Consider the following 26,023-nt stretch of genomic DNA (forward strand, 5'->3'; position numbering starts at 1 on the left):
CAAGTGAAGCTGCATTTTTAAATTTGGGGGGTTTCTTGGGCTTTGGGCAAATTGTTTCTGCTGAAAAGAGACTGGAGACTTAAAAAAAAAAAAAAAAAAAAAAAAAAAAGGAGATGCGTTTAAACAGGATTAACTTAAGCAAGAATTTGTACTACAGAAAGATGCTTAGAGAATCTCTTAAAGAGAGAAAAGCAAACAATATCCAAATCCGATAATCTGATCACCCGATAAAATTTACAAGCAATTTTCTTAGCAGAGAGAAGAGTATTTACTGGAAATGGACCATCTTGAACAAACTGAATAAATAGATTAGGTGAAGAGCATTACCTAAAAAGACAATTTTACAGAAATCTTCTTGGAATGAGGCAGAAGCCACATACTTAGGAAGAAAATGGGTGAAAAAAAAGAACTAAACCATGGATTATTTACTGCAACCAATGTGACATGCCAGGAAAGGGTAATGAGTGCAAGCTTCTTTTCATAAATAAATGCCATTAAACTTTCATTTTGCTTGCTGGCTTTGCCCTTCAGATGAGAAAGGGATGATGAGGGAAGCAGCAGGGGAACAAACACGTCATGGCTGTGTCATGGCTTTGCTCAGAGTTCCCCTGGGAAGCTTCTCCCCAAAGGTGGTGGCAAGGCCAGCACAAGGACATCTAGCACCAGGGAAGAATCTCTGTCCTTCATTTCTGCCAAGCAAATTATAGCCAGGAATTCTGTTAGCAAAAAATCACCCACAGCAAGGCTTGGGGTGGCTGCTCTCCCCCAGATTTATTTTCTGGCACCCCCCAGGCTTCTGACTGATCAGCTCTGTTTTTGAGGGTGATAGAGATCTTCCAGGAAATTTTAAAGGAAGCACAACAGGCTGAGAATCTGACTGTACTCCAGTATATGATTTTGAGTAATTTCTCCAAGAAATATTGCTTTGCCTCACAGCTGGATTCTCCCTCCCTGAAAGAAGCTGATTCTTCTGGTGGTTGCACCATTGACACATTTATTGAGATTTTCTGATGAGCCTCGGGATTTTGACTGGCAGAAACAGCCAAATTTGTTATTGCTGTCAAATAACTGCCTCTCCTTCAGGCTAAAGAAAACGATCATCAAGCCATCATGGCACCTCTGAGATCACCACTCAATCTATTGCCAAAACCTCTCAGATAAACCCCAAGATATATGCACTTCAAATACCCTAAGCCCCTTTTATTTGGATATTACACATTCTGCACAAGAGTCACATGCTGGACTGTCAGACTTGCAATTTCTCTTCAGGATTTATTAATTTCTCACCTCTCAGTCACAGAAAGAAAAAAAAAAAAAAACCAAATCCAGACACATTAAAAATGTGATTAATGACAATTTTTATTGAATTCTAAACCACTATTACTCTTTTTTCTCTAGGGAGATTTACTTCCAGTACCTGAAGGGAGAAAGCTGGGAAGAAACTATTTACAAGGGGAGACAGGACACAGGGAATGGCTTCCCACTGCCAGGGTTAGATGGGATATTGGGGAGGAATTGTTCCCTGGGAGGTGGGGAAGCTCTGGCACAGGGTGCCCAGAGAAGCTGTGGCTGCCCCTGGATCCCTGGAAATATCCAAAGGTCAGGTTGGAGGAGGCTTGGAGCAGCCTGGGACAGTGGGAGGTGGATGGGCTTTAAGGTCCCCTCCCACCCAAAACATTCTGGGATCCTAATTCTGGTGTTTTTCACCACAAATCTGTTGAATCTCTTTTTCATCCACCTTGACGGTTTTAAGCATTACAGTGCCAGACCTGAGACAGCAACAATGAGCTTTGTGTCACTGATGAAGACATACACAAAAAATAAAAGGAAAAAGAGAGGCAATGCAGTGCCAGCCAGGAATAGCAGGAAGGTTCCTCTCCCCACCCATCACTGCTCCAGTTAAAAGCAGAACATTTTAATGAACTATATTCAAGTGGTCCAAATAGAGAGAAATTTCAAAATCCACTAGAGAGAGCACTAATCTTATGAGAAAAATCAGGATAAAAGATCTTATCAAGTACAAACAGCATCTTTAGGGATGCTTCTTCATGATGTCAAGGATTTCCCGGTACAAAACCTCGGGGGCATCGAGGCCCAGCACGAAATCCAGGTGGTTCCAGTGGGGAACCAGCTTGTGGTGCACCAGGTTCCTGACCTGGGGGAGGAGGAGGGCGGTGTCCCGGGGGTCAGCCAGGCAGTCCTGCCCCGCGTTCCAGATGGCCGTGGGCACCCCCATGCCCCGCACGTCGTAGAACGGCGCCCCGGTCTGAGCAGAGGGAAAAGTGGGTTCACAAAGAGGGCAGGGGTGTTGCTGGGGCGCAGCAAATTGTGCACCCTGGGAAAGGAATTGCCTCTCTCTGGGAATGGAGGGAAATAAAAACTGGAGCTTCTTTCTTCTAGAAAGAAGAAGGACTTCAATAGAGTGTGGCATAGCCTCACATGCTACAACTTAGCTAGTTAATTTAATTAAAATTAATTAGCAAATTTGTCCTGGCCAGCTAGAAATTCTGGTTCTGATACTACAGAAGGAGGCAGGACTTTGGCTGCTATTTGGTTATACAGCATTATTTCATAGCATATATTATATGTATGATTTAGTGCTGTTGGATGATTCTGCTCCCAGCAGGAAGTTGGGCTGGGCACCTCCACAGGTCCCTCCCAGCTGGGAGGTTTGTGGTGACACTCCACCAGCACTTCCTTCAGCCCACTGACAGCAGGGAGGTGTTTGGAAGCAAATTTTTGAAATTAAAACGTTTCTGGAGGGTTGTTTCAGCTCCACATCCTGAGGACTGCCCATGATTTGCCAGCAAATGTAATTAATCCAGGTAAGAAACACACTGCTTTCTGAACAATTTTTTTGTTGTTGTTGTTTAAGGAAGAAAGAAATTTTTTTTTTCCTGTTCCAAAGCTTAACCACTATGTCAGAGAAGACATTTTTTCCTAATATTCAGCCTGATGTAACTCGAGACCTTATCCCCTTATCCTATGGAAATTAGAAAGCATCTAATTTAAAGCGTTTTACTCCATTTAAAAAATATTTGCAAAGCTGAGAATGGAAAATGCTGTTGTTCCAAGCACAGATCCTGACTTCCAGTTTGGGAAGAGAGGAATACATTGAGAGGAGAGAGAAGAGGGGAAGGGAAGGCCATTGGAAGAACCTCACCTGTCTGTAGTGAAGGCTGTTGTACACGTGCCCCCCGTCAAAAGCTCTCAGTGCCCCACCATGGACTCCCTGCAGCAAATTCAGACATGCAGTGGTCTAAGTGAAGTCACACCTCTGTGGGGCTGCAGTCAATGCTCAAAAGTCAAACCTCAAAAGTTAGTTTTCATCACTGAAGTGGCAGGATTTTTCAAGTGAGTCTCACAGGTCTGGCCCTAGGGCCAGCACAAGTAATTATTGTCATGATTTTGGGCAAATGGACAGAGATTATGTTTCTAGTGTTTGTGGGTAACACCAGGATGGGAGGAAATTAAAAATGCTCTGGAAAAGGGTTTTAGAACTCTAAATATTCCTTGTGGGCTGGAGAATTGGCCTGAAATGGCACAATCAAAGATGAAAGGAGCCTCTGAATATCTCTTGTCTAACTGGAGCAGGACAGCAATACAAGTTCAAGGTGGCTGTGCCTTGATTCCTCCACTGGGCAGCAGCACTTCAGAAAATGGAGTGTGTGCTCTTGCTACAAACCCCACAAAGTTCTTCTGGGGTCCCTGAGCAGGAATTCCACACAGGGAAGAAGCTGTGCCTGTGGCACACACCTCAGAGAAGGTGCATGGACTGAACCTGCAATCTGCCAAAAAATTGCAAATTTTTAGCTTGGGGAAGAGGAAAGGAATGCAGCAGAACACAGTTGCAGTGTTAAAGGGCTCTGGTGGTGACTGTTCTCATGCCCACAGGGGGAAGAAGAAGAAATAATCAGCTTTATCGATAATTTAATTGGCTGCTGTCCAGATGCACCTCTGCCATAATCTGACCACTAATGGCAGGGCAAGAGTGGAGCTGGTTTGAGGAAAGTCCCCTGGAATGTGCCTGCTGTGGATGCAGGGTCTTCAGCTCCATTCTTTTGACAGATCCATTCCTTTGGGGCCACTCAGCTCAAAAATCTGGCGAGCGTTTTTAGGAAGGGGCGAGAATAAAACCAACAAAGATCTGGCAAAGGTGTCTGGTCTTGCAGCAGCCAGCACAGCAGGCTGCCCACAAGGGACCAGTGGCACTCTGTTTGGCACAGGAAGGAGCCTGGGAGGGTTTACCTGCAGCCAGTGGATGATGTTCTGGACCGAGGACCCCGCCGGGGTGTGTCCCACGTACACATCGAATCGGCTCTGCAAGGACACGAGCACTTTTCACAACAGGCTTCACCTGGCTCCTCACAACAGGGCACTGCCAAGGCTCTGGCCTTCAGAAGGGCCCTCTGCAGATTTATTCCCACATACCATGTTGGTGTTCTTCCAGTTAAACCCGAAAACCATGCCCAAGAGGTGCTTGCAGACCTTCGAGCAGACACAGAACCTGGAGAGGACCAGCTCCCCCAGGGCAGTGTGTGGTAGGAATTCCTTGGTGCCAAACAGCTCCTGGAAGATTGCAAATGTGCTCGTCAAATAGGAAGCCTGGCTGTGCTCTTCCCCAAAGCACCACCACTTTACAACTTCTATTTTACCCCCACATTAAGGTTGCCCATAGTGAAGCCTCCCTTGGACCCCATGAAATGCTTCTGTTCCTTGTTTCTTATGGGCATGATCTCTTACATTCATTATGTTCATGTATTAAATGGCTCAGTTCCCAGTTCTCAGTTCACCAATGTTTTGGATCTAATTCTGCCAGAACACCCTGGGGAGTGAATTCAGGACAGCACTGAAAGGTTCTGTAGTGAGATGTGTCTTTCTTCACTATGAAAACAGAGCACAGCGCTCCCCTCTCTGTAAAGGACTTTAAATATCCCACAGATAATTTTCACAAAACATTTTGGCTGTGCAGAACATAGAGCAGACCAACCTTAAGCCCAGAGTCAGAAAAGAATGAGAGTTTTCTAAAGGGGCTCTGAGAAAACATCACCGTGGTCACAGGTGAAAGAGCAAAGAACACCTTGATTTTCCGAGCCAGCTGGGGCATAGTGGAAAAGGCTACAAAACCTGGTGGGGGAGGAAAAAAAAGCATTAAAAAAAAAAAAAAAAAAAAAAAAAGGTTTAGACTTTCAAGACACTCATGCACATAGTTTAATTTCAGTGAGCAATTTTATAAATCTGAGAGGGGATGTAAGCTTCTCATGCTGTCATCAAAAGGACCCACTCACCTATAGTGGTGCCTTGGGAATGACCAATATAATACAGCTGTTTCTGCCCTGTTTTCTGCTCAATAAAGCTGATCATGGCTGGGAGATCATATTTAGCCATCTCATCGAAGCTGCAGAAGGAAGAGCAGATGTCCTGCTGAGAGGGGCAGCATCTACACGTGCACAGGCATCACCAGCAAACACAAAACCAGCAGGGAGGGCAGGGCCCTCCCACAAACTTCTTCATCCTACTGAGTTCTCATGTGGGGTTGGATGAGCTTCAGTCCATTCTGGTTTGCTCATCCCTGAGCCAGAATTCTGCTGTTTCTGGGATCCTCAAACCCATTGTCTTAGGTTGCAATACAGGATGTGACCAAAAGTGTGTATTCTATTACCACCTATTAAAACCAGGTGGGGCAGTGTTCTTTATCTTTTCCACATCCCATCCTTCCTCCAGGGAGATATCTTCTGTTAATGGCCCATTCAGTCCCACTGCATGACTGATAAAATTCCATCATCCCACTGGGAGATGCTCCAGCCAGGGGAGGGGCCAAGCCTTTCCTACCCAGATAAAAACTGAGATTTGGAACATCAGAGCAGCCTTTGCCACTGGATTCCAGAGGAAAACTGAACCTTTCCACATTATCACTGGATATCTGGAGGAAAACTGCACCTTCTCCAGGAGCACTGCTCCAGCTGAACCACATCTGCCCCTGCAGGAGGATGCAGCCACCATTGAATGGGACTGTGCCAACACCCTGACTGACTGAGGGGTGTCAGCTTGGATTCTGACTCTGGCAGGGTTTGGGATTGTTCTGTGTAATACTGCATTTCTATTTTAATTTTCCTAGTAAAGAACTGTTATTCCTATTCCCATATCTTTGCCTGAGAGCCCCTTAATTTCAAAATTTTAATAATTTGGAGGTAGGGAATTTACATTCTCCATTTCAAAGGGAGGGTCCTGCCTTTCTTGGCAGACACCTGTCCTTCAAACCAGGACACCCATTTACCTGAAAGCCCAGAATTCATCCTGTTTAGTAGTCAGGACCTGGTGTCTCCTGGACCAGGTGTTCCCTCTGCTGTTCCCTATCCAAACATCATAGCCAGCATCTGCCAGGATGAAGCCCAGGCTGTTGTTGGGCAGGTTGGTGAGCCAGCTGCTGCCTTCTGCCAGGAGACCATGCTGCAGGAGTGCCACGGGTCTCACACCTGCAAGACACCAGGATGGATTTAGAAAGTGCAGTTTAAGTTTCTTGTTTTTTACAGAAAATGTGAGTTCTTGTTTCTGGTGTTGAGAGTATAGCTAGAAGTTATAGCTAGAAGTCACTTATGGCTATGAGGGTTTTTTAGGATTTATTAACTAATAAAATACAGCTAACAGAGATATTATGTCATTAAACTAATATTAAGAAATTTTATTTAATTACAGTGTGATTTTTCTGAGCCAGTCCTGTTCTGACACAAGATTTCTTATTACTTTTGTAACTACTTTTAAATTTTTTTTATATTTTAAACTTTATAGTTAAACTTTTCTTTTACTTAACATGGTTTTTGCTTTAAGCTTTAAATTTACATTTTTGCTTCTAGTGCCTAAGCTTGGAAGCTTTTCCCATGGCCTCAGGTCAAATTCTGTGTTCTTTGCTAAACTTTGATTTGCAGGCCTAATGTTCTGAGATTTTTCTTGTATGGCACCAGCCTTACCTTGGCACCCAGCATTTCCTCTCCCATGAGGAATTCTGTTGAGCTGAAGGATGTAGCCATCTGCTGTTACCACATCATACTCCTCACTGGGGTACCCCCAGAAGGAGAGCATTTCACTCTGCAACGAGAAAAAAGCCAATAATAACTTTTTCAAGGCTCCTGTGAGTAAATCCCTGAATGTGATATTTAATTATAATTATTTAATATTTTATTTAATTTAAAAAAAATATTTAATAATTTTCCTGGACACTTCCTGCCTCTGCTCCAACACCATTGTACTTACAATGTTCATCCTTGCTTCTGGATTCTTGGGCAGTTGGGAACTGAAGATGCATTCCCCAGATGCCATCCCATGGAATATGGATGCCAGAGCTAGAGCCAGCCACATCCTCGCTGTGCCTGGAACAGCAAACCCAGAGAATCAGAGCCAGGGAAAGCAGGGGAAGGAGAGGTGAGGGCAGGGAAACACCCCAGACTCAGTCTGGGGCCTGAATGATCACTTAAAAGTGTCAATGCACGTGGGGTGGCTCAGGAAACACGGCAGGGATATTTCCAGGGAGGTGGGACAGACTTTAAGGAATTCTAGTAAGAGGTGAGACAACAGTTCATCCAGGAAAGGGGATGGCCAAGAGGGAGAGCTCTGTCCCATCACCTGCTGCCACCACTGCCCAAACCTCCCCAGGAGGGAGAGGGAGGATGAATAAGATCCAGCTCTGCCTCCCCTCCCTAAATAGAAATAAAACCATGAAAATAAAATCTCTAACCGCTTGCCCTTCCCCTTGATGGTGGTGTAAAAGACAAGAATTGATTACATTTAATTCAGAGAAGGACATTTTAAAGTGCAAATCTGTATGCAAAATGGGGAGAGATGAATCTTCCAGCAGATCTAGACATCCCTTAGTGATACTGGGTTTAACACAGCTTAAAAAAACCTCCATGTGCAGCTGCCACAGGAGGGGTGGAGGCAGATGGGAACTTTGCACACAGTTATGGGCAGGAGGCATCACAAACAGATACTGAAAGCTTTGGGGGGATTGCTGCCTCCAACAACTGGAACACTGGACACCACAAGAAAAACTGGGCTGGACCAGCCTCTAGAACCAACCCAGCAAATCAGATTTTGTTCCCCTGCTCTGAGGCAAGCACGGGCTGCAAGTGCCACGATTGTTAGTGCCATTCACAGCCAGGTTTAGAGCTGGCTCTACCCTTGCTTTTCCCACACTCACCTGTCCAGAAGGGAAGGCAGCCAGCCCAGCTGAGAGTGGCACAGCTCCTGCAGGAGGAGATGGGGAGATGTCAGCCCCTGGAGAGATGGAGATGTGGCAGTGTCAGAGGATGGGTCCTCACCCCTGGCTGGTCCCTGAGCAGTGCTCTGCATCCCTCTGGAGACAGCCCTATTTGAGCTGGCTGCAGGGTGGGGTGGCAAGTGTAAACACCCTGGGATACAAAACATTATAGATCATTAGGTAACAACACAGTTTAGAAAGTGCAGTTACCAGAATTTGTTTGTGGAGGCCGGTTAAATATTGTTTAGGCAGAGTCAAGTGACTATGGACATTTGGAGGTGATTTCCACTGATAAAATTATTTAATTGGTATTGTTGAAGAAAGTTTTCAGCTTCCCACTTCAATGGAAGTTTTATTTGTTTATTACAAGAGACATAATTAAGTTATTGCAAGGAAAGATCAAAGTCTAAAATGGATTTCCAGTAGCTGCGGTTTAGAAATATTGCTGCATCTTGTTATACAAAGATGCCACATGTGAGATGGAGATTAAATCCCAGGCAACAGACTGAAAACATCTGTACTGGGTCAGGCTGGGATGGATTCCCGTTGCTCACAGCACAGGGATGGGACACAGCCAAGTTGCCATAGCAGCACTCCATACTTTGTCTATCTCTCCACCCAATTTTCTCACTTTTGCTCTTCCAGTTCCCTGCCCCACTTTGGAGCGGGGGAGGATGGAGCTTGTTCTTCACACCCTTACAGGAAGGTATGAGGAGTACCTCAGTGCCTTATCCTACAAGTATCCTGCCAACAGGGAGAGTTATCCCTCTCCATCACCCTGGGGCTGGGGCTGCCTCCTGCCCTTCCTTCCTAGATTGTTTTGCTTTGGAAATTGGGGTGAAAGGTCAGTAGGGAAAGGTGTCTTCTGTCTGTCAGCCTGGAACGGGCTTGAGATGTGTCCAAGGCATGCACCTAGATCTGTCACTTTGTCCCACTTCTATAAACACACAGTAGGACAGGGGTTTGTGATTTAGAGGTTTGGAGGTCAAGGGTGACTTTGTTTTTGGGGTTCTGAGCCCACACTGCACCCCAGAGTGAGACATTCACCTTCTGGTAAGGCTTTCACCTTCTGGAAAGGAGGAAACAGATCATGGAAGTCGACACTGCAGGGAAAGGGCAGAGCAGCCCTGGTCACACTCATCTGGAGGCACTGCAAGGGCAGTGAAGGCTGCACCCAAAAGAGTCCTGTAGCACTTGAGGAGCAGGGCATTGTCAGAGCTTCCCAGGTGCTCCAGCCTCCCAAGGGTCACGTGCAGCTCCTGCTGAAGCACCACCACTGCAGAGGCTGAACGGGATCAGGGGGAGCCCCTTGAACTTCACTGCATGGCCAGACCCAGTGAACTCAGCCCCATCCACCTCCTGCTGCAGGGTCTCTGGTGTTCTGTCAGCCTCTGTGGATCATCTTCACAGACATCCCCCTCACCAGGCATTCCAGAACTGGATGTAGCATGCAGATGTCACCCCCCTTGCACCAAACAGCAGGGGTGAGGTGACAACAGCCAGGTGGCCCCTTGTCCCCTCCTGTGGCCCAGGCTGGGGCTCTCCATCCTTGCAAGGAGTGCACATTGTTGGCTTGTTTCCAGTTTGGTGCCTGCCACCCTTCCCAGGTCCTTTCCAGTAAGGCTGTTGTGCCTCAGCTCCTAATCAGTGTCCCCGTGCCCTGCCCTCATCCAGGGCCACCTGCCACCAGCACATTCTTCAGGCAGGTGTTTAGCCCAAAAGCAGGAGCATGTCACACATCCCAGAGCTCTCACCCAGCTCCTTCTGCCCTTCTTGCATCACTCCTGCTTTCATCAGGTGAGCACAGAGCTTTTTCTGTCCCAGTGGAAACTTCTGCACTACCCATCACACTGGAGTTTAATCATCAGGTTTTTCTGTAAAATTACTGCCAGGGATTCTGTCTTAATTCTTGGTGTTCATCTTTAATTGTAATAATGTCTTAATACTCTTCTACATCTAATAGGGATTAGAAAGCACTCAGGGGAGATGATGGGGGGGCTGGCTGAGGTCACTTGGCCCACTAGGCCAAATATTTATGTGATGTGAGAAATCTCCTTTTCACAGGGACACAAGCAGATGGTGGTGACAATCCCCTGCCCAGCCAGGCAGAAGTAAAACCCACGGGTCCTCTGGGAGACAGCAGAATCCAGAAAGAGGGATCTACAGCAGGCAGGGAACAGGACAAGGTGCCAGCTCTGCAGGAGGTGCTGAGGAGGGGACACAACCTCCCGAGGCTTCTTTAAAGTGTCCAGAAGAGAAAACCTCCCACCACACGGGAATCCACGGCTGTGAACTCCGACATGTTGGACTGACAGTTATACAGTCAGCCTTTATTTAAAATGTATTTTTTAAAAAAGCCCCAGATGGAGCACATGTCCTGCCCCACGACACACGGGAAGGGGAGATGGGCTCCCAGCTCTCTCCAGGAAGCGCCTGTCAGACAACACCTGCCCTGAGGCCAGCTCGGAGCTCCCTTTGAAGCCGAGCATCACCAACACCTGCCCGTGCCTCGGGCACAAGCAGCTCCGCGGAGCTTCACACCTTCCCGTTGCCCAACACCTCCGCCAAAGTGCCGGGTTCTGCTGTCCCCCATTCCACAACGATCCTATCGCGAGTTCTCTGGAACATCTCCTCTCGCCCACGCAGCTGGGGAAGGGTAGCAACCCAAATCCCTGCCCCAGCTGCCCACTCTCAGGGCTCTGGGGCCGGGAGTTTGTTTTCCTGGGGCACAGGCTTTGCACGCAATGCCACCACCCCTCAGCACTATTCGCTCTGTGCCCAGCATCCCACTTTCCTCACACCGAGCCGTGGCTCCTTGCAAAACACCGGCGCTGGAGATGATCCGCCGGCAGCTTCTGGGAGGTGTCACACCCGCAGCTCCTGCTGTGCAGCTCCTCCAGGCGGGCAGGATTTGGTACGGCAGGTAAGGATGGGTTAGGCCCGGCTTTGGAGCGTGCCTGGACCTCTGGCAGGTGGGTGTGACACGGGTGTGTGTGACACAGGTGTGTCTGTGTGTGCACAGATGTGTGCACCAGGCAGGGATGCGTGTACAGGTGTGAGAGTGCACAGATACGTGTGTGCAGGAAAATTAATCCACAAACGCCAGAGGTTTATGTCCAAAAAGGAGACAGAGGAGTCCTTTTTGCTTTATTTGAATAAAGGGAGAGGGGCATTCCCCTGGGATCTCTCAAATTTTTGGAGGACGCAGCCTCCTTTTATCCCAATTTCCCGGCCGCATTTCCCTCTCTCTTTCCCCATTGGCTGAGGTACTCGAGAGGCACAGACTTCCCGGAACGCCTGACACCTGACATTCCCCTCTAATGTACAACCCTCCCTTTTAATTTTTAATTCTTATGGAATTCATGATTTTCCCCATTGCTTCTTTCATCTTTCAATGTCCAATTTCATTTATCAGCAAACCTACAGTTTGTTTGTAAAGGCAAATATCTTTTCTATTCATCCAAATGAGCGCACAGCCCACGAACTCCCGCGCATGCGCACTGGTGCGGGCTACGGGCGTGGTCGCCCCGCCCCGCCCATGGGCGTGGCGCACCCCCCGCCGTTTGGATGGGCGTGTCCTCATGGAAATGGGCGTGCCGGTGGGCGTATCCCTGCTGTGATGGGCGTACAGGTGGGCGTGTCCCTGCGGTGATGGGCGTGCCGGTGGGCGGGGCTCGCGGCGGCCATGGCGCGGGTGCTGGTGGTGGGCGCTGGGCTGACGGGCGCGGCGGGGGCGGCGCTGCTGCGCGGGGCCCCGCGGGGACAAGTGGCCGTGTGGGACAAGGCGCGGGGCGCAGGTGGGTCCGGCGGGGGAGGGAGGGGATGAGGGGGGCGAACGCGGGCCTGGCGTGTGTGGCAGTGCCGTGTGTGGTGTCATGTCGTGTGTCATGTCGCGGGTGGTGTCGCGGCGGTCCCTGACCGGCTGTCGCGCAGGGGGCCGCATGAGCACGACCCGCGCCGGCCGCGGCAGCGCCGACCTGGGCGCGCAGTTCGTCACCTGCGAGCCGGAGCTTGCGGGGCCGCGCCTCAGGTGAGACCCGCCCCATGCCGGCCCCAATCCCTCCTCATCCCGGCTCAAATACCGGCCCCAATCCCGGCCCACATCCCGGCCCCAATCCCGCCCTCAATCCCGCCTCCATCCCAGCCTCATCCCGCTCCGATCTCGGCCCCAATAACGCCCCCAATCCCGGCCTCAATCCCGCCCTCATTCCGCCCTCAAATCCCTTCCGCATCCCGGCCCCGTTCCCGCCTCCATCCCGCTCCCATCCCGCCCTCAATCCCGCCCTCATTCCGTTCCTATCCCGGCCCCAATCCCGCCCTCATCCCGCCTTCATCCCCGCCCGAATCCTGCCCTCAATCCCGCCCTCATTCCGCCCTCAAATCCCTCCCGTATCCCGGCCCCGTTCCCGCCTCCATCCCGCCCTCATCCCGCTCCATCCTGGCCCTCAATTCCTGCCCCAATCCCGCCCTCAATCCCTCCCAAATCCCGCCTCCATCCCGGCCCCAATCCCGCCCTCATCCCGCTCCCATCCTGCCCCAATCCCGCCCCCATCCCGCCGATCCCGCCCCATCCCGTTGGTGCCAACCCCCAAACCTCGCTCTGCTCTCGAAGGGATAAAATTTGGGAAAGGCGATGGGAGACCCAGGGATGGCTCGCTGTGCCCTGGGGAAGGGGAGGGAGGTGTGGCAGCGCTGTGAAAATGCGAAATGTGCACGGGCAGGTGCGTTTCAGGCAATATTCAGTGGCCGGAATATTCCTGTGCCCTGCGGAGTTTGTGCTGGTGTTCCCGGCTTTATTAGGGAGCTCTGGAATAAGCAAGCTGACAAATCCCATCACAGGCAGCCTTGCTGTCAGGTACAAGGCCAGACCCAATGCAATTTTGTTCTTTTATTGCTGTGTTTGTGCATAACCTGCCTTGAGATGCTGCCTGTTAAAATTTGAAAGCCAGGCTGATCTTAACTTTACTTGTGTGGAACGGAGCGAGTTTTCATCCCTGTGTTTTCCTTCCTTTCAAGCTTCTACGAGGAGCTTGTGTCTCACGGCGTCCTGAAGGCACTGACCGCTCCCGTGGAAGGAATGGTGGTGAGAGAAGGCTCCCAAAATTACGTGGCACCCCAGGGCATCTCCTCGGTTGTCAAGTACTATTTAGAACAGTCAGGTAATGCTTTTGGATGCCTTTGTGTGAATGCAAAGGTTTTAATGGTTGTGTTTTGGGTGGTGCCTTTCGAATTTAAATCCCTGATGGGGATGTTTAAGTTCTTTTTTGGTTTATGGATGTCTGGAAGTTGCTGGGGTGGATAAACGTGTCTGTGAGCTCTGCAAATTCCCAAGTCCTGCAGGTATAAATGGAACATCTGCTGTGTGACTGGGGGCAGAGGGGTGAGCTGCACCCTGTATTTTGGAGGTGTGAACCTGCTGGGTGGAGAGGCCTTTGGAAAACAAATTTAAATTTAAGTGGCAGAACCATATGTACAGTTCAGTGACTGATTCAACCCTGTTTAGACAAGTTTGACTTGTGAGAATAGGTCCTTCCATGCAGTTGTTTTCATTTTATAATCAGCTGTTTTTAAAAACCCTAATATTGTAAATAATTAGCTACATTCCTGCCCTGTTCCAGTGGGAAGCAATTCCCCTTTGTCCTGTCATCCCATCCCTCATCAATACCTCTGCCTCTCTGCATTTTCCCCATGGAATTCCCTGCTGCATGTGTCCAGCTGCTGTTTTTCCCACGCAGGTGCTGAGGTGTCCTATGAGCAGCAGGTGACTGACATCTCTCTGCGGGATGGCAGGTGGGAAGTCTCCAGGAAATCAGGACCCCCAGAGCAGTTTGATGTGGTCATTCTCACCATGCCTGTCCCACAGATCCTCCAGCTGCAAGGTGACATTGTGGACAGTAAGTTCAGACCACAGAATGGCAGGTGTCTGATTTAAAAAATAGCATTTGAGCGTCTTGCAAAGCAAAAAATGACACTCAGCAGTCTGAGCTGCTTCAATGTTCCATCAGGACAGGGTGGAAAATGATAAGAGGTGGGTAATTTCAGGGCCATATGTGTGGTGTGTGACCAGTAACACCTTGGCAACATAAATATCTAAATAGATGAGTCAGTTTTGAATCTGATATTTAATTTTTTTTTTTTTTTTTTGTGACTTCTAAAGCAGGGCTTGTCTTTGTGCAGCTTGCAAGTAGTTACTGAATTGGACAACTTTTCTTGAGCATTTCTGTAAAGAGAAGTATTTTCATTACAACCTGTGATTTTAAACTTTATTCTTATTTAAATATACTGTGTAAGAGCAGGACTTCTCTGCTGGTTGCTGCTTTATGAGGCCTCCCATTTCCCCTGGAAAATAATGGTGGGTCTGGCCTGTCCTTATTGAGGTGATCTGGTTAATAGTGAAAGAAATAAAAATAGGATAAGAAACTGCATAGAAAAATAGGAATAAAAAATAGAAGAAAACTGGAAGGAGTTGTTTTTTTAGAGCCTTTCTGGGGTTCTGCTAGTCTGCATCTGAAGGCCTTCCCCAACTGGCACTGATGTCTTTGCAAATTGCTTTTCTTGGAGTAATTAAATCCTTTCTTGTCCAGAAAGCAGGCAGCTCCAATTCAGAAGGTGTAGTTAAGGTGAACAGTTCATTTCACTGGCTCCAGGGAGGGCTGGAGCTGTCAGATGCTTCCCACAACATCCTCTCCTCATACTCTGTGTAAGTTCAGGATTGACTTTTATCTGAGGGAATCCGGCAGGTTTTGTCTTCTCCTCCCCTTTTTCCTGTTTCTCTTCCCCCCTGCCTGTTCCTGTGTGAGACCAGCTTCCAGATGTCCATCCAGCTGTTAATTCTGCACCTCAAGCAGCAGGACTGACTCCCCTGCCCCAGAGTTCCCTGGCATTGGAGCCATGGGCATCTTTAGTCCTGTTTCTTTGGAATAAGAACTGAGGGGAGGAGCAGATGAGCAGGGTGTTTCAGCCCTGAGCAGGATGTTTCAGCCCTGAGCAGGGTGCAGTTTCAGGTCTGTTTTGGCTCACACAAGGTCAGGTGCATCTCTGTGTGTCTGAACCTCAGCGTTGTTTTGGTTGCACGTCAGAGAGCCGAGTTCTGCTGGCAGAGAAAGGGAGCTTTTCCTGGCTCCACCTCTCTTGGGATTTGAGATGCAATTTCATGATGGATAGATAGAAGGAATAGGCATTCTCTCCCCTCCACATTGATGCTTTTTAGTCATTTGTGGGCTCTGGTCTCCCAAATCCAGGGGCAAAATCCGGTGATTCTAACGGGAGCCATATTTGTGCATCCCCGGTAGCGATTCCAGCTGCTCCTGGAAGGGGAGGTTCCTGCTGCCTTTGGAAACTTCCCTGTGGCTGTCACTGCAGTGAGAGGGCTGCTATTGCTGCTGTGGGGTGGAACAGGAGATGTGCAGGCTGGAGGAAGGGGAGGGCTTCCTCCTGTGTGGCCAGCAAGGGTCACGTGTGGCCACGGGCTTAAAGGGAAGGGAACAGGATTTGGGAATTCAGCTGCCTTCCCTGCTGCTCTGGAAGGCCCTTGCTGTGTGGAAGGAGGACTCTGGATCTAAATAAAAGATGTGCCTGGGCAGTGTTAGTCTGTTGTGGTTTGGGATGAGGGGTGTTGAAGCAGCGAGTTTTGGCTGCTCTGCTTTTTAGCCTTGACTGCTTTGGCAGCTCCTTCATCAGAGGCATTGATGAGTTTAAGCCTTTCCCCCATGGTCTGCCTTCACTTGCCCCATCTGAGGGTGTTCCCTGGGATGCCTTTTTGGGGCAGTTTTGCCAGGGTTGAAGTGCTTGCCAGGGCCAAGTTGTATTGGGTATAACTGGTCTCCCAGTTCCAAGCCAGATGAAGTTTTAAATGGGTTGTGGTGAGATATTGCTGGCATTAATGTGTGAACAGAGGCTGCAGGAGAGGAGAAGGAGCAAAGGAGCAGCTGGGTGGAGTAGGGGATGCTTTGATCCCTTAGTGAGGATTGGAATTAGCCTTTGACATTTGTGCCTGAGTTGGAGAGCTCAAATGTCTTGCCAGAGGTAGGAATTTACCTCTCCAGGATTTCACCATTTTCCTGTTTGAGGGGGCAGTTCTTCTGCCCCCCACTTTTTTTTTAACAACAATTTTCTCTTATTTACACAATTTATGGAAAATTTATATTTTGAAATAACCTCTCAAATTTCACATTCAGTAGCAAAGTTGTTGTTTTAATATTTAAACTCAGCAGACTAAACTAGACTGGATAGTTTTTGTGTCCTTTGACCTCAGATGAGCCTGAGCATGATGTCATTGTGAAGCTTAGGAGGAGACAGAATTAAGTGGCCTTTGGCAACCTGAAATACCCATTTGATATGGGCTGTGTGAGAAATGAATGTTCCAGGTTTACTTTTCTAGTGAGAGAAAAGCCAGATCTCAGATTAATGGAGAAGTTAGTGTGTAAACATGCCCAATTTTTAAAAACAGATATAAAACAAAAAATGTAATAAATACTGTGTATATATATATATATGTGTATGTATATATATATGTATAGGTATAGATGTATGTATATGTATAAATCACCTTCATTTTCACCCTCTATTCATTTTTCTACAATTATCTCACCCAAATAGATGCAGCAGTTGCATATTATATATATAAATATATAATGCATGTTATATAATATAAATATAAAATATATAATATGCTGCTGGATATTTAGCAGCAGCAGAGCCAGAAGTACTTCCAGCATGACTTCCAGTAGCTGCTGGATAAAGGGTTAACTCCTTGCAACATGTTTGGAACAACAATAGGTGGCAGCAATCAAATGATGTTTGGGACATTCAGCTTGAATAACTGAATTAAATTTACTGCACTGATTTGGGCTTTACATATTCTGGTAAAAAAATGGGGTTGTGCAGAAGATAAAAGGGAAATGAAGAAAGGTTTCTGAGGTTTGGAATGTCAGTTCAAGGAAAAGAATAGATTTACCTAATAGTAGGATCTTTGCAAATGAAAGAAGATTTTGCAAGTGTTCATTGTCCAACAGTATTTCAAAGGTGCTGGACTGTTATACAGGCTGCTGGTGTTAGAAAAATCCTAGATTTATATCCCAGATTCCATATGATCACTGAACAATGTAGTTCTTTCCATGCATTTTCAGATCAGTTGGAGAAGCCTTATCAGTTCTGGTTTTTAATTTAAGGCATTTGGCAACATGGCAGTTTAAGGTTGCAGCCTTTGCAGTAGGTTTTTTTTAATATTTTTGTTTTTGTGTTCAGAATGTTTTCATTATGTTGCTTTCCTTGGAATTTCAAATTACAGTTCTGCATGTTTAAGCTGCTAATAAAACAGGATGGCTTGGCTTTTGTTTCAAGCCTGACCTATTTTTTTTTTTTTTTCCTTTCCATCTGTGTGAATGTCCCACATGTTTTAAATAATACAAGCTGATGAGAAGATACAAGTGAAATAGGGCTGTATTTGCGTGGGAAGGCTTTATAATGGGAGTTAGGAAAGCACAACTCTGATAATTTTTCACCAGTCACAAGTCCTTGCTGAGTGAATGTGTTTATTTTTGGATAGCAGGACGATAAATTCGGAATTCTGTGGTTCCAGTTCCAAGCAATCCAAGCAGGGCTTATCCAGCTTGGAGCTCTCATTACCTAACAGATCTGAAATGTCCAGTGTAAACATGTACACTGATTTTTTAGCTGCTTATCAGGGAGCTGAGGCCACAGTGTGGAAGTGTTTGGGCTTTCTGGTAACATGAGGAGTTCTTGGTTGTGGTCCTTTGAAAACCTGGAGGGCACCCTGAGGCTGTGGCAGGGGGAGGGTGTGTGGTAAACTGGGGTGATCCCCTGGGATGGGTGTGCCAGAGGTGGTGCTTGTGTTATCATGGAATGGTTTGGGTGGGAAGGACCTCAGAGCTCATCCAGTGCCACCCCTGCCATGTCAGGGACACCTTCCACTGTCCCAGGCTGCTCCAAACCCCAAAATCCAGCCTGGCCTTGGGCACTGCCAGGGATCCAGGGGCAGCCACAGCTGCTCTGGGCACCCTGTGCCAGGGCCTGCCCACCCTCCCAGGAACAATTCCTTCCCTATATCCCATCTGACCCTATTTTCTTCCACTTTGAAGCCATTCCCCCTTGTCCTGTCATTCCAGGAGTGTCTGGGAAGGAGCAGCTGCCACCAGAACCTTCAGAGCAGGCAGAGCTCCTCTGTGCTCACTGCCTGCTGCAGCTTGGGTATAGCCTCTCCTAGGGAGTCCTTCTGAAAATAAAGGCTGCCAGAGCTGGAATTGCACATCAGGAGAGGGAAAAAATTAAAGTAGGCTCTGTATATTCTTCAGTTTGTGTTTGACTTAGTCTGGTTTTTTTTTGTTTTTTTGTTTTTTTTTTTTTTTTTAATGTCTACAGTGCTTATAATGAGCTTATTCTGCAGGTATTGAGCACTTTGGGAACTTGACAAAGACTGATCCCAGTGACCCTCTCCATCTGGGAAGTGTGGGGATCAAACCCCATGTATGTAAGCATGGGAGGCCTGGAAAGGAGAGTGACATCCAGTCTGTATTAGATGAAGGGCTGCTTTGCATTTTGGTGTTTTCAGCTGAAAGGCTGCCTGCCCTGGGTGGAAAGCTGAAACTCTGATTTGACAGATCCTGGGGTAAAACAGAAGGAAAAAAGCCAGATGCAATTGGCTGGATGAGCTTCATGTCTTCAGGCTTGGTGGCCACTCCAGGGCAGCCCATCCTTTGGCCAGACTGGGGTGCTGGGCCTTAAAAACAAACCCTGCAGGGAGGGTGAGTCCTGCTCTGTCACAGCATCACCTTTTAGTGCCTGGGGACGTGGCAGCAATCCTTCCCTGCAGCAGTCCCTGCTCCTGCTGCTGCCCCATCTCCAGCTGCAGCAGCACAGCTGCTTGTGGGACCACAGACACACTCTCCCCCCAAAAAAGGGTGGGGGAGTTATTTTTAGCAGGCTCAGTGGTGTGATCCTCAGTTCACCATGTGGCCCACAGACTTGCTGGCACATTCTGCTCCTGCAGCAAGGGCAGGGGAGCAGCTCAGGGGCTCTGTTGTTGCAGCCCTAAGCTTAGGTTTCCTGTGCAGTCCCAGGAGGGATTTCAGAGCACCTGCACATTCAACTGGCAGCAGATTGTGCTGGTTTGAAAAAAAAAAAAATAAATTTCTGACGTGTAAGGCAGTGCTGCTTTTGTGTGCTGACACTTTTTGAGTCTGCCTGATGTGGCTGTTTGTAATTCCTTGAACCTGGATGTCCTGCTCTTCTGCCATTGCAGCCTGGGCTGGTTTGGCAGGGTCCGTCAGCACCAGGGCTCTTGGTCACAGACCTTTATCTAATGCTTCTTTAGCTCTTTGTGTCATTCCAGGACCCAAAATAGAGAATGGGACCTCAGGCATACTGGATTAGCTGAACCTGAGCCCATGTGCACAAAGTGGTTTTTATTTTCTAGATAATAAAGGTGATGGTATTTGAACACAGGACATACTTGGAACAGAACAAATAAATGCTCTGAAGTTTGTTTATCCCAACAGTAAACACAGATACCTCTCAGTTTTTCCCAGTCTTTGGTTCTCTCCAGGGGTTATGTTCAGATGGAGAAATCTTTCCAAAGCTGCTTTTTGCCATGAGCCTAAAAGGAGGGGGGGAAAAAGAAAAGTTCCTTGCCAAAAAAATGAGACCAAACTGAGCAATTCTGAAACTTCTTCATTTGTGTCTTGTGGGACATGTGTTTAATGAGCTGGTGGTTTCTGTGTTGTAGGAACCTGGGATGTGCTATAAGATCTTATTCTTCAGGAAGTCCAGTTAGGGCATTTTTTACCAGCCTTGAATTTTCAGATCCTGAATCTAAAATGGTTTTGAATTTTTTTTTTTTTTTTTTAAATTTGTTTGGAAATGCTCTCCCTCCTTTCCTGTTACCAAACCTTCTGGGCACACTTGAAATGAGAGAAATGTGCAGAGGTGACCACAGGCTGATTTGGACTTTACAGCCTTCTTTTTGATGAGAAATCTGCCACTCAAACTATGGCTTTTATGGAGCTGAAAACCCTTGAAAAGTCTGGTGCAGGTTTGCAAGCAGCCTTTACATTTAATTGCTTGCTTTGGGATTTATTTATTTTTTAGTGCTGCAATCAAGCAGGCAGAGAAAAGCCTTCACTGGACAATGTTTTTGAAATGTATTCTCATAGCTTAGGCAGTGCCTCTGGACTGGATGGGGTTTTGTGGATTTCTAGAGGATTTTGGATAGTTTCTGGCCACTCCCATCCCTGTAATTGAGACCATTCTTTACAAAGATTATCTTTACCTCCCACGGACATGTCTGTGAACTTTTCAGTTATTTTTGTGGTCCACATCTGGACTAGAGCAGGGAGAAAAAAAAAAAAATACTAATTTGAAACCTAATGAGGTTTTGGCTCCACTGAGTCAAACCTAAATTTTGCATGGAGCCTTCTGTCAGCTTTCCACACTTGGCTTCATCATTTCCAAGAATTGTTGGTGTGCTCTTGGATTAAAGGAGGAGTAATTTACCCTCAGTCACCTTTTGTAGAAATCAAGTTTTGTTCCTTTTCCTGAGCCCTCAGGTGAGATGATAGAGGTGGTTTTGGATTTACCTGTGCAGCCTTGGAAGCCTGAGTTTACTGCTGATTGCCCTCCTCTTCCTTAGGGTTTTAATTCCCTCTTCTACCCACCTTTTCAGAGATACTCAAAGCTCTGTAACTATTCTTTAAGGAAGAGAGAGCCCTGATTAAACTCTGTTCAAGGGCTGGTGTAATTTAGGAAAACAAAGGATAGGGATAGGCTGGGTGAGAAATGGAGGTGTGATTGCTCACCTTTATTGACTTAGCTGATGAAGCACCTCCTGTTGTCTGCTGCCACAAATTATTTAAAGTGTAAAGAACCTGCTGCCTTACCAAAATGGATTAAAGCTATCTCTTCACTTGATTTATTCTGCAGAACAAGGGACATGCAGATCAGGCTTTCCAGAGCCAGGCCTGGTGCACCAGTAGCCTCCAATTCTATTCCCAAAGCCATCTTTTAAAAATGCAGCTCTGCCAAGCTGTGGCTGAGTGGTGCTGCTCTGCAAAGGCACAGAGGGTGAGTGCACACCTCTCCATAAAGCAGGATTTACTGCTCTCTTCCCTTTGGATTTATACATGGGTGGATGCCTATGGAAATTCAGGAAAATAAATTTTATTCAGTGAACTGTGTGCAGGCAGAGTGGTTTTAGTGTCTCACAGGTTGTTAAGTGACTGCAGAAGAACAAGGTGCTGTTTGGGTTAGTAAAGCACAAAAAAAATGGATTTCCTGTCTGTTTCCATGACCATTTCTCTCTGGCACAGTGGGAGGTGTGTTCAGGAGCACTGATAAGAAACCTTTTCTCATCTTTTCTCAGAATATATTCTGATTTAAGCCATGTTGCAAAAGCAGCATTCATATTTTCTGATGGAAATTATGCCCACAACCAACTTAAAAGCAGGGAAAAAATATTAACTTTGAAATCACCACTTGCTTTCAAGTGGCTGAACTGCAGCTAGGATGTGTGCCCAACTCCATGGAAAAGATGCATCATTTTCCCTAAGACAGAATTTAGCAAAAGCTTAGTTTTCTAGTTGGAAGAAAATGCCACAGAATTCTAACTGAAACAAGGAAATTTGCCTCAAAATTGGGATTTATGTGCAGACAATCACAGAATGGTTTGGGAGTGACCTTGAATCTTATCTGCCATGGGCAGGGACTCCTTCCACTATCCCAGGTTTCTCCAAGCCCTGTCCAGCCAGGTCTTGGACACTCATTTTATGAATTAAATGCTGACATTTCTTCTGTCTTGTTAGCTTTTTACAGACATTTTGTAAGGCATCAGAGAGTAAATAATACCTTTAGATGTCAGTGTGAGTCTGTTTGCCTCGTGCTCCTGCTGCAGGATCCTGGCCCTGTTAGCATCTGCACACTTGGAAAGAGGTGAACTAAAAAATGACATTTCTCTGTCAGAATGCTTCCAGGAGGGCATCCCAGTCTCAATTTGTGTGCTGCTTAAAATACTGGGAGAGGTCATCATTATGGCAGGCTTTTTAAATTAACCCTCCAAGTTTTTGCCCCTTGGTTGAGAATTCTGTGTGATTTTTTTTTTCCCAGCTCTCCCCTGTCTGTTGGTGACAGTGACAACACTGTTTTTGCTGCTTCAGGCACTGAAACACCAGCAGGTATTTGGAAAATAAATGTAACACATCAGTTCTTTTTTTTTTTTTTTAAGATTTTTTTTTTTTAAACCCTCAGGAGGTGGTAAAATGCCTCAGTGGTCCCACAGGGAAGGGGTCTGACAGTTCCTTGTGAGCAGTTTGAGGCTTGTTTGGCTTTCATGTCTCATAAGTGCTCAAAAACCTGTGGTAGTTATGGAGCCAGTCTAAGATTTTTCAGGTGGTTTGCTGACCTGATCTGGGGTTTACATCAGTCCTGATTTTAAGGAGTTTTGCTTTGTATTTTTTAAGCCTGCATAAATCTTCTGGCAGTGGAACTGTGCTGCTGATCTGTGTGTGTTTGTAGGCAGTGAGAGACATTAATATTTGGAATATTTTAAATTAATATTTCTTCTTTTCTGTTTCTTTTCTGTCATGTTGCCTTCAGCCATAAATTCTCTCTCCCCACTTTTTGTGTATGTGTGTGTTATCTCTTGTATTTTACTGTAAAGTCAAATGTCAAGGTACTGGGCATTAATAACAATTTGTGGGGTTTTAGGGTTCAATTTTAAGTGAGTACCTGTGTGGTTTTTTTATCTTAATGATATTTGCAAGGCAGGTAAGTCTGAGCAGTGTTTGACATCAGTATTTTTGCTTTTATTTTTTTTAACTTTTCTTTGTCACATTTAGCTATTAGAGTCAATAGTCACCATCAATAAAGGCATAAGCAATTTTCCAAGAAACAGTTCCTTGCAGCAGGAGGAAGGCAGTGTTTGGCTTTGGAATACAGCATTTGGTATGATTTACTAATAGCAAGGATTTTTTATTCCATCTGGTATCTTTTTTCAGCCTCTGGTAGGTTGCAGCTGATCTGTCAATAACTTTCAAGGAATCATATTTTTATTTTCCCCCTCCACTGTGTCACATTTTGAGCATTAGGATTTGTTAGCTGTGGCTTCCCTTCTTACAGGCTGAAGAAAGGAGCCAGGTTTTTAAAGTTGTACACTTGCTTGTGTGTCTGATTTATGAAAGTTGGCAAAATGATGGCAGAGGAGGGGCCAGCTGCAATCAGGTACAGCTTGTTTAATTTATCTGTGCTTCCAGAACATGTGCTCTGCATGCTTGGCTGTGTGTCTGAATCCTTTGGAAAGTCATGACAGGAGAGACAGGACTCAAAATGAAAGAATGTGTGATAAAACAAAAGAAATAAACCAGACAAGACACCCAGAACATGTGATCCAGTGGAAGCCACATGTAACTGATTGTGGGCAGAGCATTACAAATGTACACAGCTTTAATTTGATTTTATTATCTCAGCCATCTCTGTTAGTGATTATGTCTTAGGTAGAGCTGAATAGCAGGATATCTGAATACATGAATAGCAGTGAGGAAGCTGCTTGAGAAACAAGCAAAAATCCCTATTACTAATGGAAATTTAGACATTCTGACAGCTAAATGTTGTTTGCTTTCCCAGTGTTCCTTTTCCCATCATTACACAGCTGCAGCATTGGGAAGTGTGGCTTTTGGGTTTGCCTTTTTTCTTGAGAGCAACCTGAACAACAGGTCAGATGCCAAAGGATAGGAGGAAAAAAAGGTGACACACAGAGGGCTTTTTATCTGTCCAAAATACCCAGTGCAGGCCAAGGAAAAAAAAACTGCTCGTGGGAGAGATCATTGCATAACCCAGAATGGGAAATTAAATATTGTACAGAGAAAAAAAGCTGTGCACTTCCCCTTTGTGTTTTTGATCACCAAGAGAAGTCCTGATATGAGGGAGAAATGAGGTGGTTTATCTTTGCTCCCCACATTTCTGTGTCAGCCTCCCTCTGCCACCAAGGCACGTATTTGGACAGAGAATAAGGAATGAAAAAGAAGAACAAGGGTTCAGTTATTGTCACACATGTGACAGGCATATTTTGCACAATGTCACAAAGAATTAACAGAGTGGCTTGTTAGGTTTCATAGCTGAGAGCCACACAGGGCACCATTAACGTTGTAGATGTGAGGACAAAATGCAGAAGTTTATAACCTGCTCCAGAATAAATCTGGTTTTTTTGCTAGAACAGTGCATTAGTGATGTTTTTGTTTGTTTCCTCCCCATCATTGTGAGGTATCTGCTCTGAAAATCATTAAAGTATCAGACACTAAAACATCACAGGTACCAGCTGACACCAATTCACAGCTGTTTTAAGGGAGAATACAAGAGAAGAAGCCAAATCATAGAATTCTTCTTAATTTAAAATTGTCTTGTACATTCACCCAGAATGAATAAAGAAATGAGTGTGGTTCTTATCAGTGCCTCATCAAACCTTTCTCTAAATGCATTTGCATTCCCTCAGTCCTGCACTGGGGCCAACCTGAGCAGGCAGCAAAGGGGGGGAGAGATGAAACTTTCCTTCTAAGAGCATATGGTTTTATTTAGAATGTGTGTACTGTGTGACGTACAGAGACAGGGTTTACTTGTGCTCCACACTCCCACTCACCCACTCTGCAAGGAAAACTGTGCTCAGGATTTTAATAAAAACAGGAAAAGTGCAGGGAGGGAGGTGGAGATTTATTCTATCAAGCTGAGGATAAACTTGGCTTCACTAAACCAAAGAAAATTAACTTTTATGTGGTAGAAGAAAACACAGCCTCTTGAACATGCTGCTTTGCCTGGTAGCAGGTGATTTCTGGGTGTGGAATAATGCTGTCTTCTCATCACAAAATTCACTGATGATGGCATGGGAGTGCTTGGAGAGGAGGAGTGACAGAAACTAGTCCAAACAGATATTGCAGTGTGTGCATGGAGAGAAAAATCTCACCCTGAATAAAGTTATAACTGTCTTGTTTTTCCTGCCACGTGGTGTTTAACTTCAAAATGCTGGTAAGCTGCAGGTCTGATCACATCCAAGGGCTGCATCTCTTGGCACTGCTAAAACATTTTTTTTTTTTAAAAAATCAATGGTTTCAAAGCTGTTTGTTCATGTTCCCCTTTCAGCCTCCTTTAACATTGATGCATGTGACAGAACTGGTGTAAAAAGGGAAGTACAAGTATTTCAAATATAGATGTTGGTCTTAAACCTGGAGACTTTTATATGGTGACAGTTTCAGGGTGTTGGGTGGTGGTGGAGGCACAGGGTTTGTCATGTACCTGTGTGCTTCCCAGAGCATTCCAGTTTATAAATCCAGTTCGATTCAATGCAAGTGCAAAAGTGAATTTTCTCAGCTACAACTGTCTCACACTCATCTCTTTTTTTTCTGCAAACTTCTTTTTCTTCCATTGGGTGCTGGAAAACCAGAGTCTTCCCTTGGTCTCTTCAGCTTATGTGGAGCAGGGTGGTGATTTGCAGCCTCTCTAAAGCTGGGGAAATTCCCCATGGAAGCGAATGGAGCATTCCAGACAGTGGATTTTTGCCACTTCCTCTGCAATATGGACTCTGTTTCTGCATGAAGACAAAAGCCTTTGTTCTGCTGAGTCACACTCCAGAGCAATAGACAGCTACAGAAGAGTTGATGCACTCTGTTTCTAGTTCCAGTTTTGAGTTTTGGCTTTGAAGTTCTCCCCTGTACTAATTTTTTTTTTTTTTTTTTTTTTTTTTTTTGGGTTTTTTTAGGGATCACATTGGCTGTC

The 26,023-nt window shown here is 46.2% G+C and overlaps 3 protein-coding genes across 7 annotated transcripts in view; 1 reads left to right on the forward strand and 2 right to left on the reverse strand.

Moving 5' to 3' along the window:
• The window catches only part of SGMS1 (sphingomyelin synthase 1), a 171,000-nt gene that overhangs the window by 21,301 nt on the left and 123,676 nt on the right, over window positions 1-26,023 (reverse strand). The window lies entirely within an intron of this gene.
• On the reverse strand, window positions 1,427-8,342 carry LOC130255136 (lipase member K-like). The gene is made up of 10 exons (XM_056495527.1): window positions 8,195-8,342; window positions 7,252-7,367; window positions 6,969-7,086; window positions 6,278-6,476; window positions 5,289-5,398; window positions 4,991-5,127; window positions 4,432-4,569; window positions 4,249-4,320; window positions 3,164-3,232; window positions 1,427-2,266 (listed from the first exon to the last, which is right to left on the reverse strand). The coding sequence occupies exons 2-10, from the start codon at window positions 7,354-7,356 to the stop codon at window positions 2,033-2,035; spliced, it is 1,182 nt and encodes a 393-aa protein (XP_056351502.1). The 5' UTR covers window positions 7,357-7,367; window positions 8,195-8,342; the 3' UTR covers window positions 1,427-2,032.
• LOC130255137 (renalase-like) overlaps window positions 11,929-26,023 on the forward strand; it is a 49,381-nt gene continuing 35,286 nt past the window's right edge. Inside the window, exons 1-4 of one of the 2 annotated variants that reach the window (XM_056495529.1) lie at window positions 11,929-12,051; window positions 12,188-12,284; window positions 13,271-13,413; window positions 13,990-14,148. In XM_056495529.1, the coding sequence (XP_056351504.1) occupies window positions 11,940-12,051; window positions 12,188-12,284; window positions 13,271-13,413; window positions 13,990-14,148 (511 nt within the window). In that variant the 5' untranslated portion in view covers window positions 11,929-11,939. Of the gene's footprint in view, window positions 12,052-12,187; window positions 12,285-12,871; window positions 13,110-13,270; window positions 13,414-13,989; window positions 14,149-26,023 lie in introns of those variants that run through there. The other variant, XM_056495530.1, reaches the window with a different exon arrangement.

This window comes from Oenanthe melanoleuca, chromosome 6 (genome assembly GCF_029582105.1).
Source record: "Oenanthe melanoleuca isolate GR-GAL-2019-014 chromosome 6, OMel1.0, whole genome shotgun sequence".
Lineage (NCBI taxonomy): Eukaryota > Metazoa > Chordata > Aves > Passeriformes > Muscicapidae > Oenanthe > Oenanthe melanoleuca.